The 15,362-nt window shown below is 41.6% G+C and overlaps 2 protein-coding genes across 3 annotated transcripts in view; one reads left to right on the plus strand and one right to left on the minus strand.

Moving 5' to 3' along the window:
* Positions 1 to 245: 245 nt before the first annotated feature.
* ccn4a (cellular communication network factor 4a) lies at positions 246 to 10,807 on the plus strand. Its single transcript, XM_035795896.2, has 5 exons — positions 246 to 505; positions 5,875 to 6,163; positions 6,556 to 6,810; positions 8,767 to 8,960; positions 9,185 to 10,807. Exons 1-5 carry the CDS (start codon positions 458 to 460, stop codon positions 9,488 to 9,490), a joined length of 1,092 nt encoding a protein of 363 aa, XP_035651789.1. The 5' UTR covers positions 246 to 457; the 3' UTR covers positions 9,491 to 10,807.
* Positions 10,401 to 15,362, minus strand: part of LOC118399641 (protein NDRG1-like) — a 35,011-nt gene continuing 30,049 nt past the window's right edge. For both annotated transcript variants that reach the window (XM_035795894.2, XM_035795895.1), the window contains 3 exons: positions 13,217 to 13,252; positions 12,869 to 12,920; positions 10,401 to 11,833 (listed from right to left, as the gene is read on the minus strand). In XM_035795894.2, the coding sequence (XP_035651787.1) occupies positions 11,589 to 11,833; positions 12,869 to 12,920; positions 13,217 to 13,252 (333 nt within the window). In that variant the 3' untranslated portion in view covers positions 10,401 to 11,588. The remainder of the gene's footprint in view (positions 11,834 to 12,868; positions 12,921 to 13,216; positions 13,253 to 15,362) is intronic.

Consider the following 15,362-nt stretch of genomic DNA (forward strand, 5'->3'; position numbering starts at 1 on the left):
GGAGGTGCAAGTGTCTTGGATGGAATACATGATATAGTAAAACCTGCAAAAGGGCGAAGGTAAAACAACCCTCCCCAAAGCAAAACAAAAGTTTGACAATCGTCCCCTATTTTGGAAAACCACCACCCTTTCCCTAATAAATGTCGAACTGTCCCTTATAGACAAGCCACCTCAACATCATGAAAGGCTTTCGTGCCTGAGGAGCAGAGGGTGAGAGTGGAGGAGAGGGAAAAGACAGAGCGCTATGCTAGAAAAATGCGGGGCTCGTCCTAAAACCTGACGTCAGCAGCACGAGCTTTAATAACATCTCCAGTCCCAGTCCGAGACAGTTGTCCTCGCGGAGGAGATGACAACTAGAAGAAGCATAATAATGCCTGAGACTTGTGCAGTGCAAAATATTTTGTTTTTAGAAAAGGAGTAATTCTGGGTTCAATGAATTTAAAATTCCTAACCAGTGATGAGCTGGCTCCTGGTGTGGATTCTTATAGCAGCTGGGATTCAAAAGGTGAGAAAGTGTCATCAGAATTATTTTTATTAACACGTGGTTTAAACTTTATTTAGCAAATATATTTATTTCTGAAATACCAGACCTGACTCTTATGATTTATTTAGATTTATTAGGCCTAAATCATTTAATGTGTACATTTCCAGTGGGGGAAAAAGTATCCAATTGTCATATTTGAGTAAAAGTAAAGATATCTTAATAGAAAATGATTCAAGTAAAAGTGAAAGTCACCCAGTAAAATACAACTTAAGTAAAAGTCTAAAAGAATTTGGTTTTAAATATACTAATGTATCAAAAGTAAATGTAATTGCTCAAATAAGTATGACAAGTATAAGTATATATCATGTGAAATTCCTTATATTAAGCAAACCAGATGGCACAATTTTCATGTTTTTTTTTTATTGACTTATAGCCAGGGGCACACTCCAACATTCAGACATCATTTACAAACAAAAATTTTGTTTAGTGAATCCACCAGATCAGAGGCAGTAGGGATGACCAGGGATGTTCTCTTGAAAAGTGTGTGAATTGGACCATTTTCATGTCCTGCTAACCACTCAAAATGTAACTACTTTTTGTGTCAGGGAAAATGTATGGAGTTCTTTAGGAATGTAGTGGAGTAAAAATACAAGTAATCAGAAATATAAATAATAAAGTACAGATATGCAAAAAAAAACTACTTAGGTAGCACTTTAAAGTATTTTTCACTTGAGTACTTTCCACCACTGCTAATTTCCAATTAAGATATAAACATAGTCGCTAACGATCAAAAAGCTATATTGAATATAGAATGGCCTACCAATATGTGATTCCTTAGTCACCTTTAGGCTTCAGAATCAGAGAAGATAATTCTGCAGAATTCACTCCTCTGGCATTGGATCTACTGTGATATTTCGAGTAAAATCACCCGGAATTCCTTTTACACATCTCATTCTTAGTCATACTTTACTGCCACCTTGTGGTTGTGTGGAGTCAGGTTTTGCATTTTACTCCAGATTCAACAAGTTATTGGAAAATACTATTATTTGCATGGCCTCAACAAACAGCAATGTTTCTGTTTTGTTTTCTAGTTTAATTGTCCTCATGAAAGATTTTAAAGAACCTCAATAGATTTCAAAAGTTAAAACTGCTTACATCGTCTCTGATTTGCTGGGCTCAAACCTATGTTGTATCACTCACCCTCTATCAAGAGAATTAACAATTGATTGATCACTTTTTCAGTCTCAGCACTTTACAGCGTTTGATGATATATGTCTGTTTAAGGTCACAAGGTCAAACAAAGGTCACACAAAGGGTCAAAAGGTTATAACCCTGAACACGTCATGGTATTCACGTTCATCTCAACTCCAATTTCAGCTGTCTAGATATGATGGGGGTTAGGAATGATGCAACTATGCATAAATGTACCTAAACCGACATGCACAAAGCTTGTCATCTCATTAGAAAACCCAATTCAACTTCCTGTTATGCCATATGTATATGGATATTATGACATTATTGACTACACCTCTCTACTTTCTGTAGCTCAGTTGGTAGAGCATGGCGCTTGTAACGCCAGGGTAGTGGGTTCGATCCCCGGGACCACCCATACGTAGAATGTATGCACACATAAGTCGCTTTGGATAAAAGCGTCTGCTAAATGGCATATATTATTATTATTATTATTATTATTATTACTTTCTTTCCCTTTTTAGGTTAAAGAAGGGAAGCTACATGAAGACAACAAACTGTTCATGTCATGATCAGTTGTTGTTGTGGTCCGTGTGGGTTTCATTACCTTGAGAAATAACCATAAAATTCATTGTGAGGCGTAAAGTGACATTTTGTGATTGTGTCCCAAATGGCACCCTATTCCCTATATAGTGAACTACTTTTAACCAGGGGCCATACTGCTCTGCTCAAAAGTAGTACACTATATAGGGAACAGAGTACCATTTGGGACATATCCGTGTTCTCTGATGTTGTTGTGTAATTGACAGCCTGATGACAGCTGACTGGGCTTCAGCAGCAGAACCCCCTGGTTACTGGCTCTGTGCTACAACCGTGATTAAGCCTCGTTGATCTGTATTAAGTCTCCTATGCACGTCATGAATTTACTATTTATTAACAGAATTCTATTCGAAAAACGTAAAGGAAGCTTAAGAGAAAAAATATGAGAAACTTAGAAGATGATTAAGGGGTCTTTTTTACAATTAATTAATTGGAGAATAATTGTGTGTATAATTTACTTGGATTAGAAGCTCTTTGGTTTTTAGGATATTTAACATGTTGAGGCTGAAATGTAATTAGCGCTTTGTTTTACCCACATAATTTTTACCACAAGGACAAGTTATAAGATAAATAACTGCCTTAGTGGAGCACGTAATAACACCTTTGATTGGGATCTGTTTCCCTGTTTGGGGGTGTTTGAAGGATCAACTTTTATAAGTGCCATTGCATTGACCACAGCCATTACACTTGTAGTTTCCATCTAGTAGAGGCACAAATACACGTTGTGCAAGGATATCTTAGGGTGGTAAATCAGAGTTTACCGATTGATCTCTGAGTTTTCTGCCCCGCGAGAATACGACCAATGGATGGTGCGAAAACACACTCCCGATACCATCATCGGATCTTAGAATGTGCCAATGTTTGTGAATGATTCTCTTAATTTGTTCAGAGCACTTTGACTAGCGGGTAGTTTGAACGCAAGAATGCTAAGGGTTGTTCTTAAGCACGACGCAACACGGACTTCCTGGACACAGCCCTTAGCCTTGGTATTTTGGCCATATACCACAAACCCCCAAAGTGCCGTATTGCTATTCTAAACTGGTTACCAACATAATTAGAGAAGTAAAAATACATATTTTGTCATACCTGTGGTATATGGTCTGATATCCCACGGCTGTCAACCAATCAGCATTCAGAGCTAAAACCACCCAGTTTACACTAGAGAATTCTACCCTGCAGTAACCTGTATGTGAATCTCCAAGACAAGTTTGTTAAGCAGGGTTGGTCGGCCCATACTGGAGGCAGTGGTTGCTGTTAAGACAGTAACAACAGGAGTTCATATTGTTTTCAATGGGCCGGTTTCCCGGACACAGATTAAGGTTCTGGACTAAAAAGGGATTTCACTTTTGGGAAACCCGCCCAATATGTTCTGATTCTGAAAAAAACTCTCAAAAATGTGTCTGCTTGTTGAATGTTCAGACATCAGAAATAAGAGAAGCCACATCATTTTGGCCCACAGATGGCATGCAAGGCACAGCCAGAGTAGTGTATGACATTTTAAATTAGACCATTAGGCGATCTGGCTACTTGATCTGTAATAATGTGTTGTAGACACTGTGTCCTGACTCATACAAGGAAGTCATGCTCTCTTCACACTCAGACAGTCTGGATCCTAGACTAAGAATCATGTTTGTAGCCAGTCTGAGCCAGCGGACGGGCCAGTTTCCTCTGAAGGGACTCATACACTCTGGATCCTAGACTAAGAATCATCTTTATAGCCAGTCTGAACCAGTGAACGGGCCAGTTCCCTATGAAGGGACTCATACAGTCTGGATCCTAGACTAAGAATCATCTTTATAGCCAGTCTGAACCAGTGAACGGGCCAGTTTCCTCTGAAGGGACTCATACAGTCTGGAGTCTGAACCAGTAGACTGTGAAGAAGTCATCTTTATAGCCAGTCTGAACCAGTGAACGGGCCAGTTCCCTGTGAAGGGACTCATACAGTCTGGATCCTAGACTAAGAATCATCTTTATAGCCAGTCTGAACCAGTGAACGGGCCAGTTCCCTGTGAAGGGACTCATACAGTCTGGATCCTAGACTAAGAATCATCTTTATAGCCAGTCTGAACCAGTGAACGGGCCAGTTCCCTGTGAAGGGACTCATACAGTCTGGATCCTAGACTAAGAATCATCTTTATAGCCAGTCTGAACCAGTGAACGGGCCAGTTCCCTGTGAAGTCTGGATCCTAGGGAATCATCTTTATAGCCAGTCTGAACCAGTGAACGGGCCCAGTTCCCTGAAGGGGATCTGGATCCTAGACTAAGAATCATCTTTATAGCCAGTCTGAACCAGTGAACGGGCCAGTTCCCTGTGAAGGGACTCATACAGTCTGGATCCTAGACTAAGAATCATCTTTATAGCCAGTCTGAACCAGTGAACGGGCCAGTTCCCTGTGAAGGGACTCATACAGTCTGGATCCTAGACTAAGAATCATCTTTATAGCCAGTCTGAACCAGTGAACGGGCCAGTTCCCTGTGAAGGGACTCATACAGTCTGGATCCTAGACTAAGAATCATCTTTATAGCCAGTCTGAACCAGTGAGACGGGCCAGTTCCCTGTGAAGGGACTCATACAGTCTGGATCCTAGACTAAGAATCATCTTTATAGCCAGTCTGAACCAGTGAACGGGCCAGTTCCCTGTGAAGGGACTCATACAGTCTGGATCCAAGACTAACCGCCATTTGTTTGGTTGTAAAACTCTCTCTGCTGGCTTGTTCAGACAGCATCTGTTTATGAGTGCTTTAAAAATGTTCTATTTCTGTTTGTACAGGCAATATTAGGAAATGTCGGACACCTTTTATTGAACTTGTTTTGTCACTTCAGCTATGAACATACTTTATATTTTCAAAGAAACAATATGAGAACTAGGCAGAATAATATACAGCCAGAATATTATGTAGACATGGATCAAGTAAAGAGTCATATTGATTAAATAATTTTTTCAAATGTAGCCTTGGCCATTGGACAGGACTACAAACTCAAGACCTGTGGGACAGCAGGTAGCCTAGCGGTTAAGAGTGTTGGGCCAGAAACTCAGAGGTTGAATCGCCAAGTTAACTAGGTGTGCTTTTGGACAAGCAACTTAACTCTAATTGCTCCTGTATGTCGCTCTAGGTAAGCACGTCGCCTAAAGGACTAAAATGTCATTGTCTCTCCGTTACCCTGTAATTCAACATTGCTATGAAGAAGGCCTGCAAACCAGACCTTTAAGCCCATACAGGAGGTGCAACATTTATCCAGCCCAATAGGGGATTTGGGTCTATTACGTCGTTGGCCGAACCAGAGGGAGTTAGTTAGGACAGGTTAAAAATGAAAAGATTAAGTTAATTATGACTTTGTTCCTTGGGGTGAATTAATACTGTTTATGCAAGACTATTATTCTCCAGTACTGTTGCTCCTTCAACCGAGTGCTGAGAAGTGTTTTAAATGCTCCCAGATATGGTAGCCTACTCAGGAAAAATACATCATCGATGTCTGTTCTCTACTTACATGGTTTATTGTGTTACAAGGTCATAGCGTTTGACCATGCCAAACTAAAATATGTATTATGCATATCAAGAGCGCATAACCCTAACTCCTCCTTGTCCCTCTCATCTAGGCCTACTCCCAGACCCAGAATCCCACTGCCATGCTGCCCCTAACAGAACCCACAGACCTGGAGCCATACAACCGGACCCAGTACTGCCACTGGCCCTGTGAGTGTCCCCCGGTCCTCCCCGCCTGCCCCGCAGGAGTGAGCCTGCTCATGGACGGCTGTGACTGCTGCAAGGCCTGCGCCAGGCAGGTGGGGGAGGAGTGCAACGAGGCAGACACCTGTGACTACCATAAGGGACTCTACTGCGACTACAGCACGGACAAGCCGAGGTACGAAAAAGGAGTGTGTGCATGTAAGTGTCATTCTAACCTACTAAAGACTGTTGTCTTACGTCAAATCGCATCACTTCAACACCACACTCAACGTGTAGGTGGAATCAACTCGCTATCTGACGCAAGACAATGACTAAAGACACCAATCATAAGTCACAGTAACACTTCTATGATCATGTCCCGACACACTAATTGCACATCTAGTAACATAATCCTTGAAGAAAATGAGAAATGCAATGACAAATTAACAATTAAAAAGTGAACATGTTTTATAATCATATTACTCGATGTCATGACATGTTTGTTATTGTTCAGATATCACTAAAAACAAACGCTGCTACATTATCTGGTCATCATTACTACTGTGTGTCTCTCTGTGATGTAAGACTTCTGTCCTGATCTTCTTTGCCAGATATGGTTGGCACAGGCTGCGAGCATGATGGTGTGATCTACCGGAATGGGCAGAGCTTTAAGCCCAGCTGTAAATACCAGTGTCTGTGTGTGAACGGGGCCATCGGGTGCGTGACCCTGTGTACGGACTCCCAGCCCCCCCGGGTGTGGTGCCAGAACCCGAGGAGGGTCAAGATCCCCGGACGCTGCTGTGAACAGTGGATCTGTGACGAGCCCAAGAAGGGGAGGAAGACTGCTCCAAGACATGCAGTGGAGGGTAGGACACAGATCCATCAATCAATCAATCAATTAAGGTTAAGGTCATGTTTTATTATGCCATTTGTAAGTATCAGAATACAGAATACATACATGTCTTTTGTAAGAGCTCTCAACAATCATTCATTTAATCAGTCAATCAATGGTGGCTGGTGTCACTTTAAATGTGAGGACATGTTCATACTAATAGCTTGAATGGAATGAATGGAACAGTATGATACCATTCCAGTCATTACTATAAGCTGTCCTCCCGTCACCAGCCTCCACTGCAGTATGCTACAGTTGATATGTATGTATTGAGAATCTTAAAACACTAATAACACAGGTGCATATTGGGTATTCCTTTGTGAATTGTGAAGCAATTCACAGTGAGGACAGTTTGAGGACAGTGCTTCAGTGTAGCTCACAGGTAGTGCTGCTGTTGCAGCAGTATGTTGTGTGGGTTCTTGGAACAGTATCTGTGGTGGACCAGGGTGTAGCTTGTTACTCCAGGGAGGAACAGAGATGCAGCTGTGTAAGAGAAGAACAAACGCGTTTCCTGTACACTCTCTCTGTGTCTCAGTGTTATTTTTGGGTAGCTCAAGTGCTGAGTGATCCTGGCCAGTAGTGTGCAAAGCCAAAAGAGAACTTGGATTTACTAGAGAATGTTTGTTTTGGTTAAAAATAAAAAATTGCAACGAGACCGGTCACCCTTGCACAACTTAACTATCAATCTTGAAGGTAAAAGCACTTCTCATGGCAACAAGCTATTAGGTCCAGTTTTGATGAATAATTATATCACTGCCCATATTCAATTGTTATTATTCTCTGTCTCTCGCTCTTTATCTATGTATCTTTCCCTCTCTCACTCTCACTCACTCTGCTTCTCTCTCTCTCTCTCTCTTTTTCTTTCTTTCTTTCTTTCTTTCTTTCTTTCTTTCTTTCTTTCTCTCTCTCTCTCTCTCTCTCTCTTTCTCTTTCTCTCTCCTTTCTCTCTCTCTATGTATCTCTCTCTCTCGGTATCTCTCTCTCTCTCTTTCTCTCTTTGTATCTCTCTTTCTCCACGTATCTCTCTCTTGCTATCATGTATATCTCTCTCTATCTATGTATCTCTATCTATGCATCTCTCTCTCTCCATGTATCTCTCTCTAATGCTCTCTCTCTATCTAGCTACATATATATCTCTATTGCTCTCTCTCTCTATCTAGCTACATATCTCTCTATTGCTCTCTCTCTATATATCTAGCTACATATCTCTCTATTGCTCTCTCTCTCTCTCTAGCTACATATCTATCTCTATTGCTCTCTCTCTCTCTATCTAGCTACATATCTATCTCTATTGCTCTCTCTCTCTATCTAGCTACATATCTCTCTCTATTGCTCTCTCTCTCTATCTAGCTACATATCTCTCTCTATTGCTCTCTCTCTATCTAGCTACATATCTCTCTCTATCGAGCTACATATATCTCTCTAATGCTCTCTCTCTATTTAGCTACATATCTCTCTCTATCTAGCTACATATCTCTTTCTATTGCTCTATCTCTATCTAGCTACATATCTCTCTCTAATGCTCTCTCTCTCTCTATCTAGCTACATATATTTCTCTAAATTCTATTTTGCTTTATTGGCATGACATAAGCTTACTTTGGAGATTTACAATATTAACATAATTAAAACAATACGAACCAATATTGTCAACAATAATCAAGGGTAAAAATGACCATACATTGAACAATGACAATGGCATAGGGGACATGTGCAGGTTGGTTGGTCTGTCAGACACTGTCCCTCCTCTCTCTCAATTCAATTTTAATTTAAGGGCTTTATTGGCATTGGAAACATATGGTAACATTGCCAAAACAAGTAGATCATAAACAAAAGTGAAATAAACAATTTACAGTAAAAATGTACAGTAAACATTACACTCACAAAGTGTCTGTCTGTCTGTCGTTCTGTCTGTCTGTCTGTGTTGATATAGCTCTTCCTGCTGAGGCTCAGGGCCGGAGCAGGAACTGTGTGATCCAGACCACCTCCTGGAGTATCTGTTCTAAGACGTGTGGTCGAGGTCTGTCACTGCGCGTCTCCAACGCCAACGAGAGGTGTGAGATGGTGAAAGAGTCCCGCCTCTGCAACATACGGCCCTGTGGGGTGGACATCACCAAGCACATCAAGGTACACATTTCCACAATCAAATATGCACGCACACGTGGACACAGACACACATGTGCATGCATGCATAGACGCACATGCATGCATAGAGGTCAAATGTTTGTTCATGCTATCTATATTGAAGAGTTTGCCTAAAAAAAATACTACATTCCCAATATTATAGGAACATTACAGAGCATTGATTCAATCATTCAACTTGTCCTCTTTCTCTTTCTCATCGCTCTCAGCCAGGGAAGAAGTGTCTGAACATCTACAGAGAAGAACAGCCAAAAAACTTCACAATCTCAGGCTGTGTCAGTAAGCAGCCTTACTGGCCTAAATACTGTGGGGTGTGCATGGCCACCGACGATCGCTGCTGCATTCCCTACAAGTCCAAGACCATCGACGTGGAGTTTGTGTGTCCCAACGGGGCAGTGTTCACATGGCAGGTCATGTGGATCAACGCCTGCTTCTGTAACCTCAGCTGCAGGAACCCCAACAACATCTTTGCCGAGCTGGAGAATTACTATGGTTACCCTGAGATCGTGAACTGAGACATTTCAATCATTCGCCGTGAGCTTATTAAGGGCTCTATTCAGTCTGGATCGCTGAAGCGTTGCAGATTGCACAATATAAATGTACAGGTAATGTCTGATTGAGACGACCTATGCAGTGTTTACGGTGAATGCAGCCTTCGTTAACAAGAGAACATTGCCTTTAAATTTCAATCAGGCTGTAACACTGAACTTCCGTGATACGGAGTAGAGCCCTAAACTTCCATCTACCTACATTTCGATCTTCTTTTCCCTTCCTCGAACTGTTTTTTTTTGTCAGAACTCCCGAAAAATGGTTTTATTTGACGTTGGTATACATAAAGGTATTCAATCTGAGGCGCGTTATAGTGCAGAGCATCATACAACAGACAGTCCGCCCTTTGAAGGCATTTTCCCAGTGTCCGCAGATGTCATTCATGGTAAATGCTCTGATTGTCAGCTCAAGCCTAAATGTCCTTTACAAGCCTGTTATAGTGTGCTGCTCTATATCTTGCATTGGATTGAATCGATTAGATTGAATCTCACCCAAAGTATATTTCTTATAAGGGGATATTTAAACGTGAGAATTTTTTTTCAGAATATCTTTATGGTCTGTATAGGGTTGCTTTGGGAATGAGTGTGAAATATTTTAGTTTTAATTTATTCAATACTAAATGATTGAAAAAATGTTGCCATACAGGTATTTTATGAAAGTCACAGTAACAAGTTTCACGAAATCTCGTCCACACTCATGAAAAGATTGGTTTGATCACGTGGCTCTGAATTGAATGATGAGTAAGAGACGGCGTGAGATGCTACTATAGAATGCATGTACTATATACGGTTAAATAGCCATCTGTGGAAGTGTGGTGTCATTCTTACAAGGTCACATTCTACTTATGATCATTGAAGTAATCACAACACCAGGACAAAAAGTTATAGGTTTTTATTTATTAAATAAATACAAAACTGTTATGCCATATTTAATGCTTCTCATCTACAGCATTAGGCAGTTGTGCATCTTTAAAATGCGATGTAGGCCTGTGTTCTACAAAGCCGGCAAGTGTTGCTGTAGTGCACGTAAAAGTGGGAGGGTTTTTGATACGTTCTAAGGAGAACTATCCTCACATTACATTATGTGGATCTATCGGCTTGACTCTCTCAAATCCTTCACAACAAAATCATTTTAAGTTAGAGAAGGTTTCCATGGCACATCATCTTTGTTCTGCCGTGCTTGATTGCATAGAAAACATTTACATACACACACAAAAAATATCCAAAAGATTTATTTTGCCTGAAGCCATGATCTATTAATAAAGCAATAGGATTCAAAGCTGATCAATTTAGTTGTTGTTGTGTTTGATTAATGAAAATAATAGTGTATTATGGAATGTTATAGAATAGAACAGTTAAAAGTGTTTGATTCCAGAGTTGACAGATACAGAACATCCTGGAGACTTAACTCAAAATGAATGGACAACATCATAAAACAGAGGAATGGTTACAGGAATGTGTTGTATGCACATGATACATTTCCGATTCCCTCCTTCCCACGGTTTCAAAGAAGAATATCAATTTGAGCAAAAAAACTTGATGCACTTGCCTCCCTTTTCTTTCTCCACATCTAGGCCTAACACTGTCTATCCTATATCACACAGAACATGAATTATAACACTGAAAAGTTAATGAACAATAACAATGAGAACAGAAAGAAGCGCTCATTTACAGTCAGGTACGTATTTAAGAAAACTGTGTCAGGTGATAAAACACTACAAACAAACAAAAAAAATCATTTTTCGAGATTTAAAAGAAAAATGTACAAACTGGTGCACTAGGTACTCGCTCTGCAGCAACAGCTTTCTCCCACATTCTCTGTTGCGGTGTAGCTCAGCTGCGTTGCCCCTAACACCTAGATATTCCACTGGACTCTGCAATTGGGAAGGGATCAGTTAATTTCAGTTTGTTTTTTCTTCCCTCTACAGAATTTCCTTTATTATGCCGTAGTATATACTTGCATATCTTTACAAAAACATGTGTGTGTGTGAGAGAGAGAGAGTGGTTAGTGGCAGTGCAGCAGGAACCAGAGGGCTGGAGGTTAAAGGTCGAGGGTAAGGGTCGTCTAGCAGGACACTTCGGTGGACTTGAGAGTGGTGCTGCTGTTTGCTGTGCCTTCCATACTGTCTGTGTGGGAGCGGCCACGCTTCTCGTTGGTGTGAGACCGGCTTCGGTTTCCCTCGTTGGTGTGAGACCGGCTTCGGTTTCCCTCGTTGGTGTGAGACCGGCTCCTGTTGCCTTCCATGGAGTGGATGCTGGATCCGGATGCCGTGCGAGAGCGGACCAGTCTGGTCATGCTGGCAGCAGGCACTGAGGGAAGGAGGAAGAGGAGAGAAGGAGGAGAAAAAAGGAGGCAGGGGGAACAGGAGGAGGAAAAGGAGCCATAGGAGGAGGTGGAGGAGGCAGGGGTAAATAGGAGGAGGAAAAGGGGCCATAGGAGGAGGAGGCAGGGGTGAATAGGAGGAAAAGGGGCCATAGGAGGAGGTGGAGGAGGCAGGGGTGAATAGGAGGAAAAGGGGCCATAGGAGGAGGTGGAGGAGGCAGGGGTGAATAGGAGGAGGAAAAGGGGCCATAGGAGGAGGTGGAGGAGGCAGGGGTGAATAGGAGGAGGAAAAGGGGCCATAGGAGGAGGTGGAGGAGGCAGGGGTGAATAGGAGGAGGAAAAGGGGCCATAGGAGGAGGTGGAGGAGGCAGGGGTGAATAGGAGGAGGAAAAGGGGCCATAGGAGGAGGTGGAGGAGGCAGGGGTGAATAGGAGGAGGAAAAGGGGCCATAGGAGGAGGTGGAGGAGGCAGGGGTGAATAGGAGGAGGAAAGGGGGCCATAGGAGGAGGTGGAGGAGGCAGGGGGGACAGGAGGAGGAGGAGAGACCGGAGGAGGAGGAGAGACAGGAGGAGGAGGAGAGACAGGAGGAGGAGGAGAGACAGGAGGAGGAGGAGAGACCGGAGGAGGAGGAGAGACAGGAGGAGGAGGAGAGACAGGAGGAGGAGGAGAGACCGGAGGAGGAGGAGAGACAGGAGGAGGAGGAGAGACAGGGTTAATGATCCATTCACACTCCTGTGTCCATGGTCAGCTGGATTCCTATTGAGGGCATTATGTAATATATTATATTTAATCATGACATAACAGGTAACAGACTTCCTGTTGTCTAAATGTCTAATCTGAAGGTGAAATGACTAATCTCATCTCCTAGTTCCAGACAATGTCATTCTTACAGGTTGTCATGAAGAGCCATATTATTAGTTGGCAGCAACACTAATAGTGTAACTGGCTTTTATATTTCTACATACCGAATGTTAATATAATTACTGGTCAGTGTTGGTTACACAGAGAGAGTGTGTACTTACTGTAGCCCATTCCCTGAATGAAGTACTTGAAGGCCTCTGTCAGCTTTGCAGGCTGTTGAGAGCAAATGAAAGTTAGGCCCTTTTTTATCCACATAATTATCCACATAATGACATATCAACTGACAGGTTCGTGGCATATCCTACAGACGCTGTGATAACGAGATGACAGCTGTTGTAGCAGAAGGTGCTGAGCTGGGTATAAACTCTCCAGCCTGACGTCCGTGCCTCATTGCTACTGTCACTAATGCTCTTAAGTGAAGCTGCCCTGTATTAGCCCCCTAACTGTTATCCCTTGGCCACCCCAATCCGCCCGGCCTCCGTGAACATGTTAACAAGCTAGAAACACACCTGGTCAACCATGGGCAGGCCTCCACAATCAGCCATCTGGATGGAGGAGGGGAGAAAAGAAACAGGCTATGAGTTAGGAGTCAGTTAACACCTCACGGGGTGCGTCATTCAAGAGAGCAGAGTTAAGGTAGCACGTCATCAGCGGGACGACATTAGTCACCCGCCATCTTCATTACACAAAACAACTTCCCATTTACTATTTAACACTGTCTCAGCAAACAACAAGTTCCATTAACATCACGTGTCCATTAACATTAACATCACGTGTCCATTAACAACACGTGTCCATTAACATCACGTGTCCATTAACAACACGTGTCCATTAACATTAACAACACGTGTCCATTAACATCACGTGTCCATTAACATTAACAACACGTGTCCATTAACATTAACATCACGTGTCCATTAACATCACGTGTCCATTAACATTAACAACACGTGTCCATTAACATCACATGTCCATTAACATTAACATCACGTGTCCATTAACATCACGTGTCCATTAACATTAACAACACGTGTCCATTAACATCACATGTCCATTAACATTAACATCACGTGTCCATTAACATCACGTGTCCATTAACAACACGTGTCCATTAACATTAACAACACGTGTCCATTAACATCACATGTCCATTAACATTAACATCACGTGTCCATTAACATCACGTGTCCATTAACATCACGTGTCCATTAACATCACATGTCCATTAACATTAACAACACGTGTCCATTAACATCACGTGTCCATTAACATTAACAACACGTGTCCATTAACATTAACATCACGTGTCCATTAACATCACGTGTCCATTAACATTAACAACACGTGTCCATTAACATCACGTGTCCATTAACATTAACAACACGTGTCCATTAACATCACGTGTCCATTAACATTAACATCACGTGTCCATTAACATTAACAACACGTGTCCATTAACATCACGTGTCCATTAACATTAACAACACGTGTCCATTAACATTAACATCACGTGTCCATTAACATTAACAACACGTGTCCATTATCACGTGTCCATTAACATCACGTGTCCATTAACATTAACAACACGTGTCCATTAACATTAACAACACGTGTCCATTAACATCACGTGTCCATTAACATTAACAACACGTGTCCATTAACATCACGTGTCCATTAACATCACATTAACATTAAACACGTGTCCATTAACATCACGTGTCCATTAACATTAACATCACGTGTCCATTAACATTAACAACACGTGTCCATTAACATCACGTGTCCATTAACATTAACAACACGTGTCCATTAACATTAACATCACGTGTCCATTAACATTAACAACACGTGTCCATTAACATCACGTGTCCATTAACATTAACAACACGTGTCCATTAACATTAACAACACGTGTCCATTAACATTAACATCACGTGTCCATTAACATTAACAACACGTGTCCATTAACATTAACAACACGTGTCCATTAACATCACGTGTCCATTAACATTAACAACACGTGTCCATTAACATTAACAACACGTGTCCATTAACATCACGTGTCCATTAACATTAACATCACGTGTCCATTAACATTAACAACACGTGTCCATTAACATTAACATCACGTGTCCATTAACATTAACATCACGTGTCCATTAACATCACGTGTCCATTAACATCACGTGTCCATTAACATCACGTGTCCATTAACATCACGTGTCCATTAACATCACGTGTCCATTAACATCACGTGTCCATTAACATCACGTGTCCATTAACATCACGTGTCCATTAACATTAACATCACGTGTCCATTAACATTAACATCACGTGTCCATTAACATCACGTGTCCATTAACATCACGTGTCCATTAACATTAACAACACGTGTCCATTAACATCACGTGTCCATTAACATCAACATCACGTGTCCATTAACATCACGTGCCCATTAACATTAACAACACGTGTCCATTAACATTAACAACACGTGTCCATTAACAACACGTGTCCATTAACATCACGTGTCCATTAACATTAACATCACGTGTCCATTAACATTAACATTACGTGTCCATTAACATCACGTGTCCATTAACATTACGTGTCCATTAACATTACGTGTCCATTAACATTACGTGTCCATTAACA

This window comes from Oncorhynchus keta, chromosome 20, assembly GCF_023373465.1.
Source record: "Oncorhynchus keta strain PuntledgeMale-10-30-2019 chromosome 20, Oket_V2, whole genome shotgun sequence".
NCBI lineage: Eukaryota > Metazoa > Chordata > Actinopteri > Salmoniformes > Salmonidae > Oncorhynchus > Oncorhynchus keta.